Here is a 15,031-nt window from a genome sequence, read left to right on the forward strand (position 1 = left end):
ATTAGATTTTGTTTCTCTTAAGCTTTCAGCAAATCTATCTGTTCAGTGGAGAACAATCCAAAGATACACTGTGTTACTCAATTCCATACATTCTTGCTCTCAAAATATATATCTACCATTTTTGTACAAATGTACTCCATAACCAAATGACTGATTCTACATCAATAAAAAAACTAAGTCTTTTCCTCCAAGAGATTTGAATGATCATTTTGTATGAATTTCCATTGGGAGCATCATCTTTGTGTTAAAAAAAAAAAAGTGCGTGGAACTTACATCTTGGCCCTGATTAGTTCTCTGGAATGCCCATGTAAATGTAAATGTTGCATTCTTGAAGATGATGTGGGTATAAGCTTGTTTTTCTTTGGTTCCACCCCATGATTCCACCACGTTGGTACTTTTTCTATTAATATCCTAAAATATAGTAGAAAAATATAAACAAAAAAGGCATAAACTCAGTATGGATATACATATGTATACACTACAAATATGTGTGTATTTACAGTAATCCCTGTAAGGTTAGTGAATATTTATCTGGAGGGCACATAACTCTAGAGCTCTCAAAACATGCTTCAAGTCTACATAAGCACTCACTAGCTTATTAATTACAATTTTTAAAACCACGTTGTCAATGTAACCTGAAAGAGGTCTCAAATTATAGTATATTTAAGGGTGTGTGTGTGTGTGTGTGTGTGTGTGTGTGTGTGTGCGTGCCTACAAGCATATGACTCTAGCTTAGGAAATACACTTAGAAGGGAAATGTAATTCCTCAAACTTCTCACAGTAAACTTCTAGAACCCTCACAGAATAGCAAGGTTTTCCATGTTTATCTTTTTTCGTTGAGAGATTCTGCCAGGCAGGTCTTGCACAGGAATTATAAGTTCCCCCTGAACTATACTTGCAACTTCCAGGCTTCCCCAAGTGCAGACTAACCAGAACATTATTTTAAGTTCATGAAATCTTCTCCTGCTTAAACCTGAATTCCAAAGGATAATTTTGTATCATATTTTATTTCTGATTTCCTTAGCTAAATTCAATATTCAGAATAATATACAAAGGTATAACATTTCAACCAATATGCTGTCATTAATGTGGTGAGAAGGCAAATATAGTAAGTCAACCGATGTAATATGCATCTAATTAATTTGAAGTGAAAACTTCAGCTAACCTTGAATTTTCTAATTAGTGTTGACTGCAGAAACCTTAACAGAGGGCTTAGAAATTTGGATGGGCTTCTGTTATCTGGGATGTTGACAATACAGTGGCATGAGCTCAAAATATGTCTGTTTCTTTCTATGATGTAAACATAGGAGTCAAACATTATAACGTAATCAAATATGGTACAAAGATATGTGTCTTGAGTTCACACCACAGAAAGGAATAACAGAATGTGTTTGTCATACATTGCAGAACTTCCCCAGCTTACTAAACAACCAAACCAGGATACATGCCACTTCCTAAAAGAAGCCCATACAACACAGATAGTGCTTTGTTAAACACTATCTTTCTAGATGCTTATTCCAATAATAAAAGGAACTTATTGCATTATTGCAAATAATACCGTCTTACCTCTGTAAAACACTGCATGATTCTGACAGCATTCCTATATGCTATTTAATGATATCACAAAAAAATCCTATGAGAAAACCAAATCTAACAGAGAGGAAAGAAAATAAGCAGATTCTGCTATGAGCTAAAAACTATAAGGTTGATTCATGAAAATAAATACCTGTGATCCCTACCCTCAAGAGTGCTTGGCCAAGTGAGAGAGACAAAAACATCAATACAGTCACATGACTAAAATAGAGTTTTCTTGAAGGGTTTCAGCACACTGGAGAGAGTGGCTAATTTTACTTAAAGGATTGAAAGAAAGCTTCCCAGAAGAGGTGACGTTTGAGCAAGGCTTGAATTATGAGTGAGAGTTCACCAGACAAAAGGGGAAAAGGAAGAGTGTTATTCTGGCTTAGAGTGTCAAGGCATGAGACCTGAAGTACAGGGTGTTCCTGTAACAAATTCAGGGTGTCTACAGAGATGTGAGTAGTAATAACAGTAGGCTTGGTAACAGAGGCTGGGCTAAGAGTACAAAAAGCCATATAGATACCATGCTAAGGAATTTTAAGTGTATTCAAAGGCTGCTAGTTCTTAAAACTGAGTTGATGTTAGGACTACTCCCATGGCTGGTTAAAATACAGATTTAGTCTCATTACAACTAGGATGAAGCTCAGAAAGCTACATTTCTAACAAATTCTCAGGTGATGCTGGTCCAGGGACCATACTTTAATAACCACTGCCACAGGCAATAAAAAAACCAACAAGGGAAAGTAGGTAGATTTGATGTTGAGGCCTCTAATAGTGTTTGTATGTTTATAAAGATAATTTTGATAGCAGCATATATGAGAGAATTGAGAAAAAAGAATAGAGACTGCTGTTGAGAAATAATGGGAGTCTGGATTTCAGCAATGGCACCAAGGATGAAGAGGAATTAAAGGGTTAAAGAAATCGGCAGAGCTGGGAATTGAATATTTATTGGTTATTTGTGATGTAATAAATGGATGTGTTAAAGATAATTCATGATCTTCTTTTACTACTACAAAGTCAATTTTTCTTTTTCAGAACAAAATAGTCTGCCTTCCTTTAATCTGGTAGTAATCACAAATATTTAAATCTTCATCTTGTATATCATGTAGGAAATTGTTAATAGCCTGTTAATGAGCTGCTAAAAGACTATTGGGAAAAAAAGCAAAAACAAATCATGTCTATGAAGTCACTACTTACAGTGCTAAAATCCTAGCCAACAACCTAACAGCCACATGAGGTCTTAATAAATTTTGTGTTGCTACTTTTATCAACCTAAGACTTGAAATATATGGGCATCAAGAAAAAGTAGGTGAAATTAGAACATGCACAAAGCCCTTTGTCTACATTTATTAAACTTAACAATGAAGAGTTTTCTTTCTTCTTGATGCCTTACACTCCCATTATATTCTACCTTCACTTCATTAATACAGGTTTTTCCCTCCTGATGGTTTGAAGTACTGAATGGTTATTAGAGACGAATTTTTCATTGTGCTGGTGGCATATTTTTAGGAAGGAATTTTTACCAGATTAATATTTCCTGACTTCCGTCAATTGCCCAAGCCCACTCACTCAGTCTTTCCCATGAAGAACACAAGCTTTCTTTGTGGGTTACATTGCACATTTCTTAGTGACTTCTTTAGACATTTTTTAAAAAATTTTTTTTAATGTTAATTTACTTTTGAGAGAGACAGAGTGTGAGTAGGGGAGGGGCAGAGAGAGAGGAAGACACAGAATCCGAAGCAGGCTCCAGGGTCTGGGCTGTCAGCACAGAGCTCAACGCAGGGCTGGAACTCAGGAACCTTGAGATCATGACCTGAGTGGAAGTCAGAAGTCAGAAGCTCAACCGACTGAGCCACTCAGGTGCCCCTAGGTATTTTTTAATTTTTTGGAAGGGCCTAAGAATAGGAAGGAAAATGGAATTCTTATCCCAACTTGCATAAATGAATTGACACTTGAAAGAAAACGCTAAGCTTAGAAACCCGCCTTTGAAAGCCTCTCTTTCACTTACCACCATGAAATACAGAACACAGTCAGCCGAACAGAGGGTCTCAAAGACAAATGTTATTCTTCCAAGTTCAGAACCCATGGCTCCAGTCATAGATGTTGGTGGTCTAGTTGACAGATTAAAATTACAATATTTATAGTATTTTGTAAATACAATATGGAACAAAACTAAGTCACTTTTTCTATTAAGCTGAAAGCGATGCTCATCTCTTCTCCTAATCAATGGCTGCCTCCAGCCACAACTTCTTCCTCACTCAATCTCTGCACACCCATACCATTCCAGTAGTCTACACAACCATGTTAATGTGCTTGAATCTCCTACTATAAATACTACCATCCATTCTAAAGCAGGAAAAAGATGCCTTACTAGGAAGCTTCAACATGGGGAACTAAACCCAAATGGGATTTAAAGAGTTATAACATACTACTTTACAGAGAAAACTGAGAGAAAAATAAACATATAAACCAAAGGATACTCCCATAAACTACTTGGACTAAGACCTCTTCATTAAGCATCCAAGAATCATGGTCATTGTAACATTTGGACAGAATTAGTGTTAAAAGCTTTGAGCTTCATCTAAATAATATACAACTAACAGTTATAATTTCTCAATCACCAATTTTACAGATATTCTTAAATGTAATACATTATCCTATAACTACCTGTTACTTGCTAAATCCGTCACAATGTAAGTATATGTTATGAAGGCAGTCATACTTCAACTATTTCTAGAGGGAAGCAGGCATGAGGATTCTTACAGAAGGGAATCAGAATTGGTTTTCCTTACTTAAATCCTGGGATATGCAAGTTTAAGATCAGGTAATCATTATCCGAACCTCCAGCCCCACTCTGGATATGATCTCCAGCCACCTCCCAACCTGGAAATGAGATAAGGCATCTTTATCAGTAAAAATTCCGTTAATGATTTCCAACAACCTTTTTAAATAAGGTTTAAAAAACGGACTACTGGTGCTTACGTTCAAAGTTAGAAATACTCCCCCAAAATTCCCTATTTTTACATTGCAGTAGCAAATTACATGCAGAGGTAGACTCCTAAATATCAATAGACATTCTATATGATTTCCTCAGGAAGAATCAAGTAATACATACTTTTGCACCGAAGCTATTCAATGAGAAAACTAACAAGTTTTCTCAATTAGGCTTTTTTTTTTTAACTAAAACAGATGGTCTTTATCCATTCTAATAAATTGAGATGGAAAATCTTATTCTTCAGGTAACCAACGGAAACTAAAAATGTCAAATTACTTAATGAAGATTTGGGGTCTAGCGTTCTTTCTTATAGTTTGCTATATTATTGTTCCCTAATTTAAAACTCCTGTTCTGGGGGCGCCTGGGTGGCGCAGTCGGTTAAGCGTCCGACTTCAACCAGGTCACGATCTCGCGGTCCGGGAGTTCGAGCCCCGCGTCAGGCTCTGGGCTGATGGCTCAGAGCCTGGAGCCTGTTTCCGATTCTGTGTCTCCCTCTCTCTCTGCCCCTCCCCCGTTCATGCTCTGCCTCTCTCTGTCCCAAAAATAAATAAACGTTGAAAAAAAAAATTAAAAAAAAAAAAAAAACTCCTGTTCTGCCTTCATTCACTTATTTCTTTACTCAAGTGGCATGCACTGAGTGCCAGGAACCATGCAGTAGGGGTAGAAAGACAAGACTGGGTCTACACTCACTGAGGAGTCAGGAGAATAAAAGAGAGAAAGGCGCATGCTAACTACTGTCAACAGTATAGTTGCAGCTGCACATAGAAGGTGATGGAAGGTTTGTCCTCTGCACAGAAACAATCAATATACTATAGGCTGAAAGGGGCCCCTTACATAAGGAAAGGAGAAGCATCCCCACACACACCATTATTTACTTGTTTTCAGAAATTCTATTTATATTTATTATAAAATTTTGAAAGCCACAGAAAAATTGAGAAATGAAAATTAAACGTACTTTTAGTAAAATAAATAAAACCAGTGTTAACATTCTGAGGAGTTTCTTTTCACTATCTTTTGATGCACACGTTTTTACATCACTGAGCTCTTACGGTTGATAACATTTTGTGCCATGGTTTTATATGGTAACATTACTGCATATGCATTTTATCCATATACTTTACCAACATATTTATGACTGAATTAATAGTTTATCATGAGACAGATATAATTAATATCTATAATTTACTAAATCACATACTTGATTTATCTCCTTGTTTTTTTTAAGTTTATTTATTTATTTTGAAAGAGAGAGAGAGAGAGAGAGAGAGAGAGAGAGAGGCAGAGACAAAGTTTCAGCCTCAACATGAGGCTCAAAACCACAAACTGTGAGATCATGACCTGAGCTGAAGTCAAGAGTCAGATGCTTAACCAAGTGAGCCACCCAGGTTCCCCTGGACTTACCTCCTTTTGACCACACATCCAATTTAACCATTTGGGTGGTTTTTACCTTTTAGCTAGTATAAATGACACTATAATACTAAACCTATTTTTGGTAAAGTTTTTCTGTATTTGTCTAGAAAAGAATCTCAGTAAAAGAATTACTAGGTCAAATAAATATATTTTTAACCCAGTATTCTGTGTTGTTACCGTGACTTGGAAAGCAATGTGTGCCAAGGAGGAATGTTTATTAAATATGGTAAAACTATGGGACACTGGGTAGCTCAGTCAGTTAAGCATCTGACTCTTGATTGAAGCTCAAGTCCCGATCTCACGGTTTAGAAAATTGAGTCCCACCTCAGGCTCCATGCTGACAGCACAGAACCTGCTTGGGATTCTCTCTCTCGTCTCTCTGCCTCCTGCTCCCACTCGCATTTGCATGCTTTCTATCAAAATAAACAAACAGGGGCGCCTGGGTGGCTCAGTGGGTTAAGCGTCCCACTTCGGCTCAGGTCACCATCTCACGGTCCGTGAGTTCGAGCCCCGCGTTGGGCTCTGTGCTGACTGCTCAGAGCCTGGAGCCTGTTTCAGATTCTGTCTCCCTCTCTCTCTGGCCCTCCCCCGTTCATGCTCTGTCTCTGTCTCAAAAATAAATAAGCGTTAAAAAAAATTTTTTTAATAAAATAAAATAAACATTTTAAATAAATAAATAAAATAAAACTAAACGAAAAAAATGAAACAATTCATACTTCCTTGAAACTTCCCACTTCCAAGTGATGGCCTCTTAACATTTCAATGTATTTCTTTTCAATCATTTTTCTAGTACACACTTTAAATAGACCTTAGATTTTACTATTTACTCTATTTTCTGATTTTTTTCATTAGCAATGTCTTCTGATTTTTCTATTATTATATTAAAAACATTTCCCCATCTAATTTTAATGATTCAATAATATATGGTATGCTTACAACATAATTTTATTTAATTATATCCCATTGTTGAAAATTTGGTTTTTCTCCTAAGTAACACTAAAGTTAACGTCTTTTTCCATAATTTCTCTCTTCTCATCTTCACAATGTTTCCCTCATATAAATTCCCAGAAATAGAATTAATGGGTTGGAGAATAGGAACATTCAAAATTCTTGAAACATTGTCAAAGTGTTTTCCGTATGACTGCCATTTTTAATGCTTGTATAACATCTGCTTAGTAATGCTTTTTAATGCTTGTATAACATCTGTAATAACATCTGATTAGTACAGCATAACTTTCATAAACATCATCTATCACCGGATTGACCATTTCAAATTCTGTTACCACAGAAAATGCTCTATGAACACCTTCATGGATAAACAGTAACTTGTCTCCAATTATAGGTAACTCTTAGACAAACTTCCAATACATGAAGATTTACTTCTGCATTATCTCTTCTACGACTGTGTAAAACTCAGACTGACAAGACATGAATCTCAAAGTACTCCAAATCACACAATCAAGCTGGTCAAAGCACATCTATGTGAACCCCATGACTGGGTGACTACCTCATGAAACGGGCTGTTCCTGGGCCTCTCACTTAGGTCCCCGTTCTTTTCAATGCTACTCCTCTCAAAGATTGATATTGAACTGTCCAGACACAAAAATACACATCACCTTTTCATCTTTATTTTTGTATTGTATTTTTCACATTACTATTTGCTATTCTAATATCACATACTAATACGGCAGAGATGTCTATTTCTCAAATTAATAGCTGAATATTCCTGAAAATTAGGAAAAATATAAATTTTAGCCTCTAAGTAAAGGAGAGAATAAGTGGCTATCAAGTAGTGTCATGAGAGTTAGACTAAATTCTCTAAAAGATCAAATAAAAGTTCCAGATAGGGTTGCCTGGGTGGCTCAGTCGGTTAAGCGTCCAACTTCAGCTCAGGTCATGATCTCGCGGTTCACTGGTTCAAGCCCCATGTCGGGCTCTGAGCTGACTGACAGCTCAGAGACTGGAGGCTGCTTCGGATTCTGTGTCTCCCTCACTCTCTGCCCTTTCCCCACTTGTATTCTGTCTCTCTCAAAAATAAATAAAAAACATTAAAAAAATTTTTTTAAATGTTCCAGAAGATCTTTACAAATGAATACACACACACGTGCGCGCGCGCGCACACACACACACACACACACACACACACACACACACACCCCTATCAATGCTTTCATGAAATCATTCAATTCCCTGGCCTTTCCATCTTATTTTTCCTCCATAGGTCTTAACTTCCTCAACTTAGAATTCAATCCAGGATCAACATACACCTTCATGGTCAGGTAATAACTACTCTATCGTTTCTTCTTCTTAGGATAATTTCCTAGAAATGGGATTAGTAGTCAATAAAGAAAGTATTTCATAATGTTTAATATATATTAAGGCTTTTTCTTTCCCACTCTCACTCATGCTTAACCAACATTATTCAAAGACCTACGGCTTTTCAATCTTTGTGTTCATGTATTCACCTCACTTCCCACATCCCAAGTTTATTTATTGCAGATAGGTACTGATTTAAAACAGATGCAACTATAAAGAACTTTTTTAAAACAAAATATAAAATGGAGAAAAAGTGAGCTCATAAAAATTTCTAATGAGATGATAAAAGTAAAAGGATGTATTTTGGTGTAAAACTCTATTACTTGTGACACCTACTCCGAGCATCAAGTTCAAAAATAAACACAGGTGGGGCACCTGGGTGGCTTAGTCAGTTGAGCATCTGACTTTGGCTCAGGTCATGATCTCATGGTTTTTGAGTTCAAGCTCCAGACAGGGCTCACTGCTGTCAGCACAGAGCCCACTTCAGATCTTGTGTCCCATTATCTCTCTCTCTCTCTCTCTCTGCCCTCCCCCGCCTGTGTTCTCTTTCAAAAATAAACAAACACTTTAAAAAATACACACATAGATACTGTCACTCATTCAACCAGCAAATATTGCAGAACAAATAGGTGCTAGCCTCTCTCGGGTCTTAAAATTGTAGAACAAATAAAATTTAGCCACCATCTTACATAGTATTCTGTCACACTTGCAAGTTTTCAATAAGTAGGGTTCATACATATTTTGTACACACAGTCACAGATTTCACAGGGAAGGGGAATTAGAGATGATTTCACCTCTCAATACAGCTCAGCGCTGAGCCAAACTCAACAAATCCTGGCAGAAATGCTGTCATACTACTCTTCAAAATGGCAAATGACGTAAGTTTTATTACATCCCTCAGTGATTTATTCTGGTATTTATAACCATAAATCATCATTTATCTATCATCAGTATCTACTTCAAAACTGACTCCAAAAAATGCAAAATAGTTCATATTCTTACAGAAAAGTCAACTGGTTCTGACACCACATTTACTATTTTGATGTGAGGGCTGGAAGACAGACACGTAGCTAACTGATAAGATTGAGGTTCCTCATACCCATATATGGTATGTTTCTTAGAGACCTGGGTCCAAGAGTCTCTATTACCCAAATACATTCATTAGGTAGGTGAATTCTGAACTCACCATTCATTCCATCACACTTTGAATTCCCAACATTAAAGCAGGAAGTTTTCATGTTGCCAGGAAGGACATTCCACCATTTGTATTCAAACCCAAGCGCAGGCTCCATTCCAGCGGGACACGGCCTACATTCTACAAGAGACAGGTGAAATAAACAATTACAATTAAACCACATCTGGACATCTTCCTCTTCCTCTAAGGACTACTAAACTTTAATTAGCAAAAAGGGAAGTGGGAAGGAGAGATACTAGAGCGCCAATTCCCTTAAGAATTAATAACTTTTTCTAGGGGCGCATGGGTGGCTGAGTGAGTTAAGCATCCAACTTCAGCTCAGGTCATGATCTCGCTGTTCATGAGTTCGAGCTCCACGTCGGGCTCTGTGCTGACAGCATGGAGCCTGGAGCCTGCTTCGGATTCTGTGTCTCCCTCTCTTTCTGTTCCTCCCCTGTGTGTGCTCTCTCTCTCTCTCCGAAAAATAAATAAACATTAAAAAAAAAAAGAATAACTTTGCCAAAGAAATCTGCAACAAAAAATATTTCTGCATATAGTTTACCCTATATACTTGACTCGCATGAAAAAAGGAAAAGGATAAATATGAAATATTTTAAAATTACTTTTTCCTTAAATCTGAGAGTAACTGATAATATCAAATCACCCTCCCCAAGAAGGGTAATCTGAAACTAGTTATCTTATATGTGACCTTAGAATCAGTTCCATCTACCTTGCAAGCAAGGAAATATTTCAACTTTCCTATTGTTTATTAAACTTAACAGAACAGAGTATTATACCATGTAATTATGGACTGATTACTTGAAATTCAAAATACTCACTATGTTGAAAACTGATCAAAGTTGTTGAGAGATATGGAAAGAGGCAGGTTTATAAATAAACCTGATTTAAATTAACATCTGCAACAATGAAATGGAAGGATCCTTCCCAACCATTTCCGAATTTGCCCAACACACTTTGCGTTAATCACATCAGTAGAGAGAAATATTTACTGAGCAAACACTTCTTGATACCAAAGTACTACTATAGGACACATTTTTACATAACCTGGTCAGTGATAATGAGCTAGATATTATTATCCACAATTTTACAGATGGGAAAATTGAGGTTCAAAAGGGTTAAGTAACTGGGGTGCCTGGATGGCTCAGTCCGTTAAGTGTCCAACTCTAGATTTCAGCTCAGGTCATGATCTCACGGTCCCTGAGTTTGAGCCCTGTGATGGGCTCTGTGCTGCTGGTACAGAGCCTGCTTGGGATTCTCCCTCTCTCTCGCTCTCTACTCCTTCCCCACTTGTGCTTTCTCTATCTCTCAAAATAAGTAAACTTAAAAAAAAAAGGTTTAAGTAACTTAGATCAATCATACTAAATGTCACCTATAGGATGTGGATTCAAAATGAAGTCAATTAGACTCCTGAGTCCTTCTTATGCTATCTATCACAGGCTCTAGATAGTAAATATATGGCATGGCTATATTCAAGTGAGATGGCTATAACTGAAATGCATTTTAATTTTTGTCTATGAAAATTAAAACAAACTCTGTATACTACTTTCTAAATTATTTGATATACACTAAAACTTTCCCAACTGTACACTCTGAAATAACGTAGACTATTTTCACTGCCATGTGATCAAGCAATTTTTGCTATTATTATAGCACAAAACGTAAATTAGAGGAGGTTATATTTTATGCTTGCATTCACATATGTGTACACTCTCACCAAAAAAAATGAGTGCTTATCCTTAATCAGTTAATATGGTGGAATTTTTTATCAATATCAAAGGAAGAGTCATCCCATTAAGAGAATATTACACATATTACACAAGACGCCCCTAGAAAGCTATCCTTGGTATGCTAAAGAAGACCTCATCTCCTAATTCATTATAATATTTCTCAACTCTCCTGAGATAAGTATGTTTTATAAGTCTTCCATAAAAACAGTTAACAAGGTCACAATAGTCCAGCAAGATTATTTGGCTAAAGGTCCAATTCTTTGACCAATTGGCATCCTACCCTTTGTTCCATCCGAAAATGTTCCAGGAGGGCAGGGATGGCAAGAAGATGATCCATTGTTATAAAAGCCAGGGTTGCAAGGTGGACAATCCTTCTTCTCTCCAGAAGGGGGCAACCTAATAGCATCCGTGACATCCTCCCGGCAGATTTTGGGCTCTATCCACTTGTACATAATTTGTGTCTGGGAGGGGGGAAAGGGGGAGGTAGGGAACAAAACAAAACAAAACTTGCAGGTGATATAAAATTTTATCTTTCCTTTAAATTTCCAATAACAAAAAGTGTTAAACATAAAGCCGAGGAAGAGTCACACAGTGATAGAAGGGCCAGCTGAAAAGAATCTAAAACATTAGTAACAAAATGAGACAAGAAAAACCTTTGGTGGGAGAATGACTGTTACTTCCAAATGTTTTCACTATGAGCTACAGGTGGCCTTACCTCATTCATACAGCAAGTTCCTCATTGTGGAATTCCTCTTTAAAACATAGACATATGAGTATAACCCTTACTCTTCTAGCTACTCATTCACTCTATTCCATAACCAACATATGTTTCTATTCAGACACTACTTTTCTCATTTGGAGATCTCCACCACCCTCTTCCTTTCCCTCACCCCCCAGCACATAACACCAGGCTTAGCACAACGTGATCACAAAAGAACAGATTCATCTTTTTAAGAAGACTATGGCATTTCACAAATACATGTGGTTGCTCTCTGAATCTTTGTCTACCTGATGTTAATCTTCAAGAGCCATTACCTAAAATATTTCTAATTCTGTGCCCTGTTACAGGTACTTCTAACATTATGGCTAACACAGCCTCTACTTTAACAGACAGTAATCTTTTAGACCTCATCCTCTCATATTCTCTCTCACACATACATACACCCTTACACAGCACAAAATACAACAAAATAGCTGTAACTCAGCCAAACCCAGAAAGTTATGATTATAAAATTACTCTCATTTTGAAACCAGAAATATTAAATGGGTTACCCATTCACAAACAAAATCAATATGCTCGGTAAAGGGGAAAAAAGGTATTCTAAATGCAAAGAGAAAAATCATTTCTTTCATAACTATAGTTTTTAAAAAGAGACTCAGTTTCCTTCAATAGGTATATAATCCAGTGAATCTTTCTCCTTTAAAACAATTTTTTGCAATAATAAGTCTAATACTGAAGCTGGAGAAACAAAATTAAAGGTACTTGTCTATGGTTATTTCCAGTTAATAAAAAATTATATAGCATATCCTTTAGACTACTCAGTTTTATTCTCAAGTATTCTCTTACGGAAGAGCAAATTACCTGATCTGAAGCAGGACGCTTAAGAAAAAGGTTTAAAAGGTAGCTGTCTCAACAGAACTATAAATAACATGTTTTTCCTTTTACAACTCTCTCTTCCTGCATTCATTTTATGGCCCACATCATGATACAGTTTAACCAGCCACTGCACCCATATGCCTCCCTCTTCCCATCTGTAAAATGATGGCCGCTCCTGCTGAAGCTTCCTCAACAGCTAAAATAATAAACTAGATCCTGTATCCCACAGGGTTTCTCCACTCCCCTGAAAAAAGGGGGAGTCTAAAATTCTGAGAATATAAGCAAATGAAACATCATTATATTGGGGGGTGGTCTTTTTCGAATTCTGGCTCAGAATGTATAGAAAACAAATTTTCAACCCAATCAATTCACAAATTCGCTGACCTATTTGGACATTCATTACAATTCCATCACGTTAGGTATGACCTACCGCACTGTTGAAAATAGGTGGGTCCCACGTGAGAGGAGGGGTGGGGTGGTGCTAACCTGAGCATTCGCACTGATTTTGGGGGCTCACCTCGTAATCCTCCCCCCCACTTTGGGAGGTCAGTATTATTATCCTCAAGTTCATAAATGAGGAAGCTGTGGATAAGAACCGTGAAACAACTGGCCCAAGAATTAGACACAGCTAGTTAACAGTAAAGTAACACTAGTCAAGAAGAGCCAGTTGGGTTAGGGTAAAAATAGTAAAATACGCAAATATATTTTTGACCAAGTCAGCTAACCACCTGCATTTCAATCCAAGCATAGTAAATGTTTAAAAATGAGAAAATGTGCACTATCTTTAAATGTAAACATTTAGAAGCCAAATTTCGAATGCTCTATAGGAAAAGTTTTGTTCACAAAGCCTCTTGCTTCACATGGCAGATTGATTCTGTGCCTCCCTTTCTAATGGGGACAGATGCTCTCAAGTGGAGCTGACTGGGGAAAGATAATAATTAATATAAATGATACCGAGTGCCAGATGGCTCACAGCACAGGTAAAAAAACCAACAATCAACTCATTCTTTGGCAAGTTGAGACAAAATCATGAAACATTTTATAAAAAAAAAAAAACCCTCATAAAACAAAACTTATCAAACGGGCAGTAAGATTAGAGAAGATCTATAGTGTCTGACTATATTTATATTACGCAGGAATAAAATACTTTTTAGAGAAACACATGGAGGTATCAATTCTCATGTCAAAATAAAATTCAAGACTGGGAAGACTAAATTTAGACAGATTTTGAGACTGGATTTGTCCATAGTTGTCAACTTTCTTCCTGCAAATGTCCCTGTACAGAAGCACCAGGGCTTGGTAGACTGGCTGAATTCATTAGAGCTAAATTCCATGGTCTTTAAAAGTCTATCAACCGCTACTCCAGCCTCACTGCCCTCTGCTCCTATGATGTTCTAACTTGTATGTTCCCAACTAGGCAGACTATTACTCTCCTTCCTGCCTTTTCCAACCTTCCATCTTTTCCATGGGTGAGACACTGAGCCCTCATCACTTTGTCTCTCCAACATGCCCACACCATTCTGCCAAGTTGTGTCCATCCGCTCCCTCAAAGCCACGCTCTAAACTTGTATCAGGTAAAATTTCATGATAGTCTCCTTTAAAATATTTTTTTTCAACATCCACACACGCTCTCACCATGTGCCCAGCTCCCCAACTACATACCAGCATTCACCTGGATTCCTTATCTGTGAAAGTTCTAATGTTTTCTGTTTTCCCTTGTGGTTACGTCCTTGTCCCCTTTCTAAATGCATCCAAGCTTGGGTCCTCTTCTTCCTTCATGTGGAAGACACTCTGGGGATTGAACACTGTACCGGACGTTCTAGCTCCAGCTTTAGAAAATGTTCTAAAATTAGATTGGGGTGAAAATATTAAAAACACTGAACTAAGGCTTTAAATGGATACATTGTGTGATATGAGAATTCCATCTCAATAAAGCTGTTAAAAATATTTTAAAGAAGACTATCATGAAATTTTATTTTATACAGATTTAGAACTCTTTAATCACTGGGAAATGCCATGGTCTTTTCCCGTCATCCTAATTCAGAAACAGAGTTTCCAATTATATTTGACTTGCTTAAGCCATATAGGAAGGAAGGCAGTTATAAAACCCATATCCCTTTATACCCTATTTTTTAATGTCCCCTACATCTTACCCTTGCCATACAATTCACAAGTACTGCGTAAGAGACAGTGGGCATTTGGAATAACTTAGAACA

The 15,031-nt window shown here is 37.1% G+C and overlaps 1 protein-coding gene across 1 annotated transcript in view; it reads right to left on the reverse strand.

The window, feature by feature from the left end:
• ELAPOR2 (endosome-lysosome associated apoptosis and autophagy regulator family member 2) overlaps positions 1-15,031 on the reverse strand; it is a 174,096-nt gene that overhangs the window by 34,783 nt on the left and 124,282 nt on the right. Inside the window, exons 9-13 of the mRNA XM_030307869.1 lie at positions 11,499-11,679; positions 9,483-9,611; positions 4,368-4,458; positions 3,584-3,686; positions 274-411 (exon numbers count right to left, since the gene is read on the reverse strand). Coding sequence (XP_030163729.1) covers positions 274-411; positions 3,584-3,686; positions 4,368-4,458; positions 9,483-9,611; positions 11,499-11,679 — 642 coding nt within the window. The remainder of the gene's footprint in view (positions 1-273; positions 412-3,583; positions 3,687-4,367; positions 4,459-9,482; positions 9,612-11,498; positions 11,680-15,031) is intronic.

The sequence above is a fragment of the Lynx canadensis genome, chromosome A2 (genome assembly GCF_007474595.2).
Source record: "Lynx canadensis isolate LIC74 chromosome A2, mLynCan4.pri.v2, whole genome shotgun sequence".
In the NCBI taxonomy this organism is placed as follows: domain Eukaryota; kingdom Metazoa; phylum Chordata; class Mammalia; order Carnivora; family Felidae; genus Lynx; species Lynx canadensis.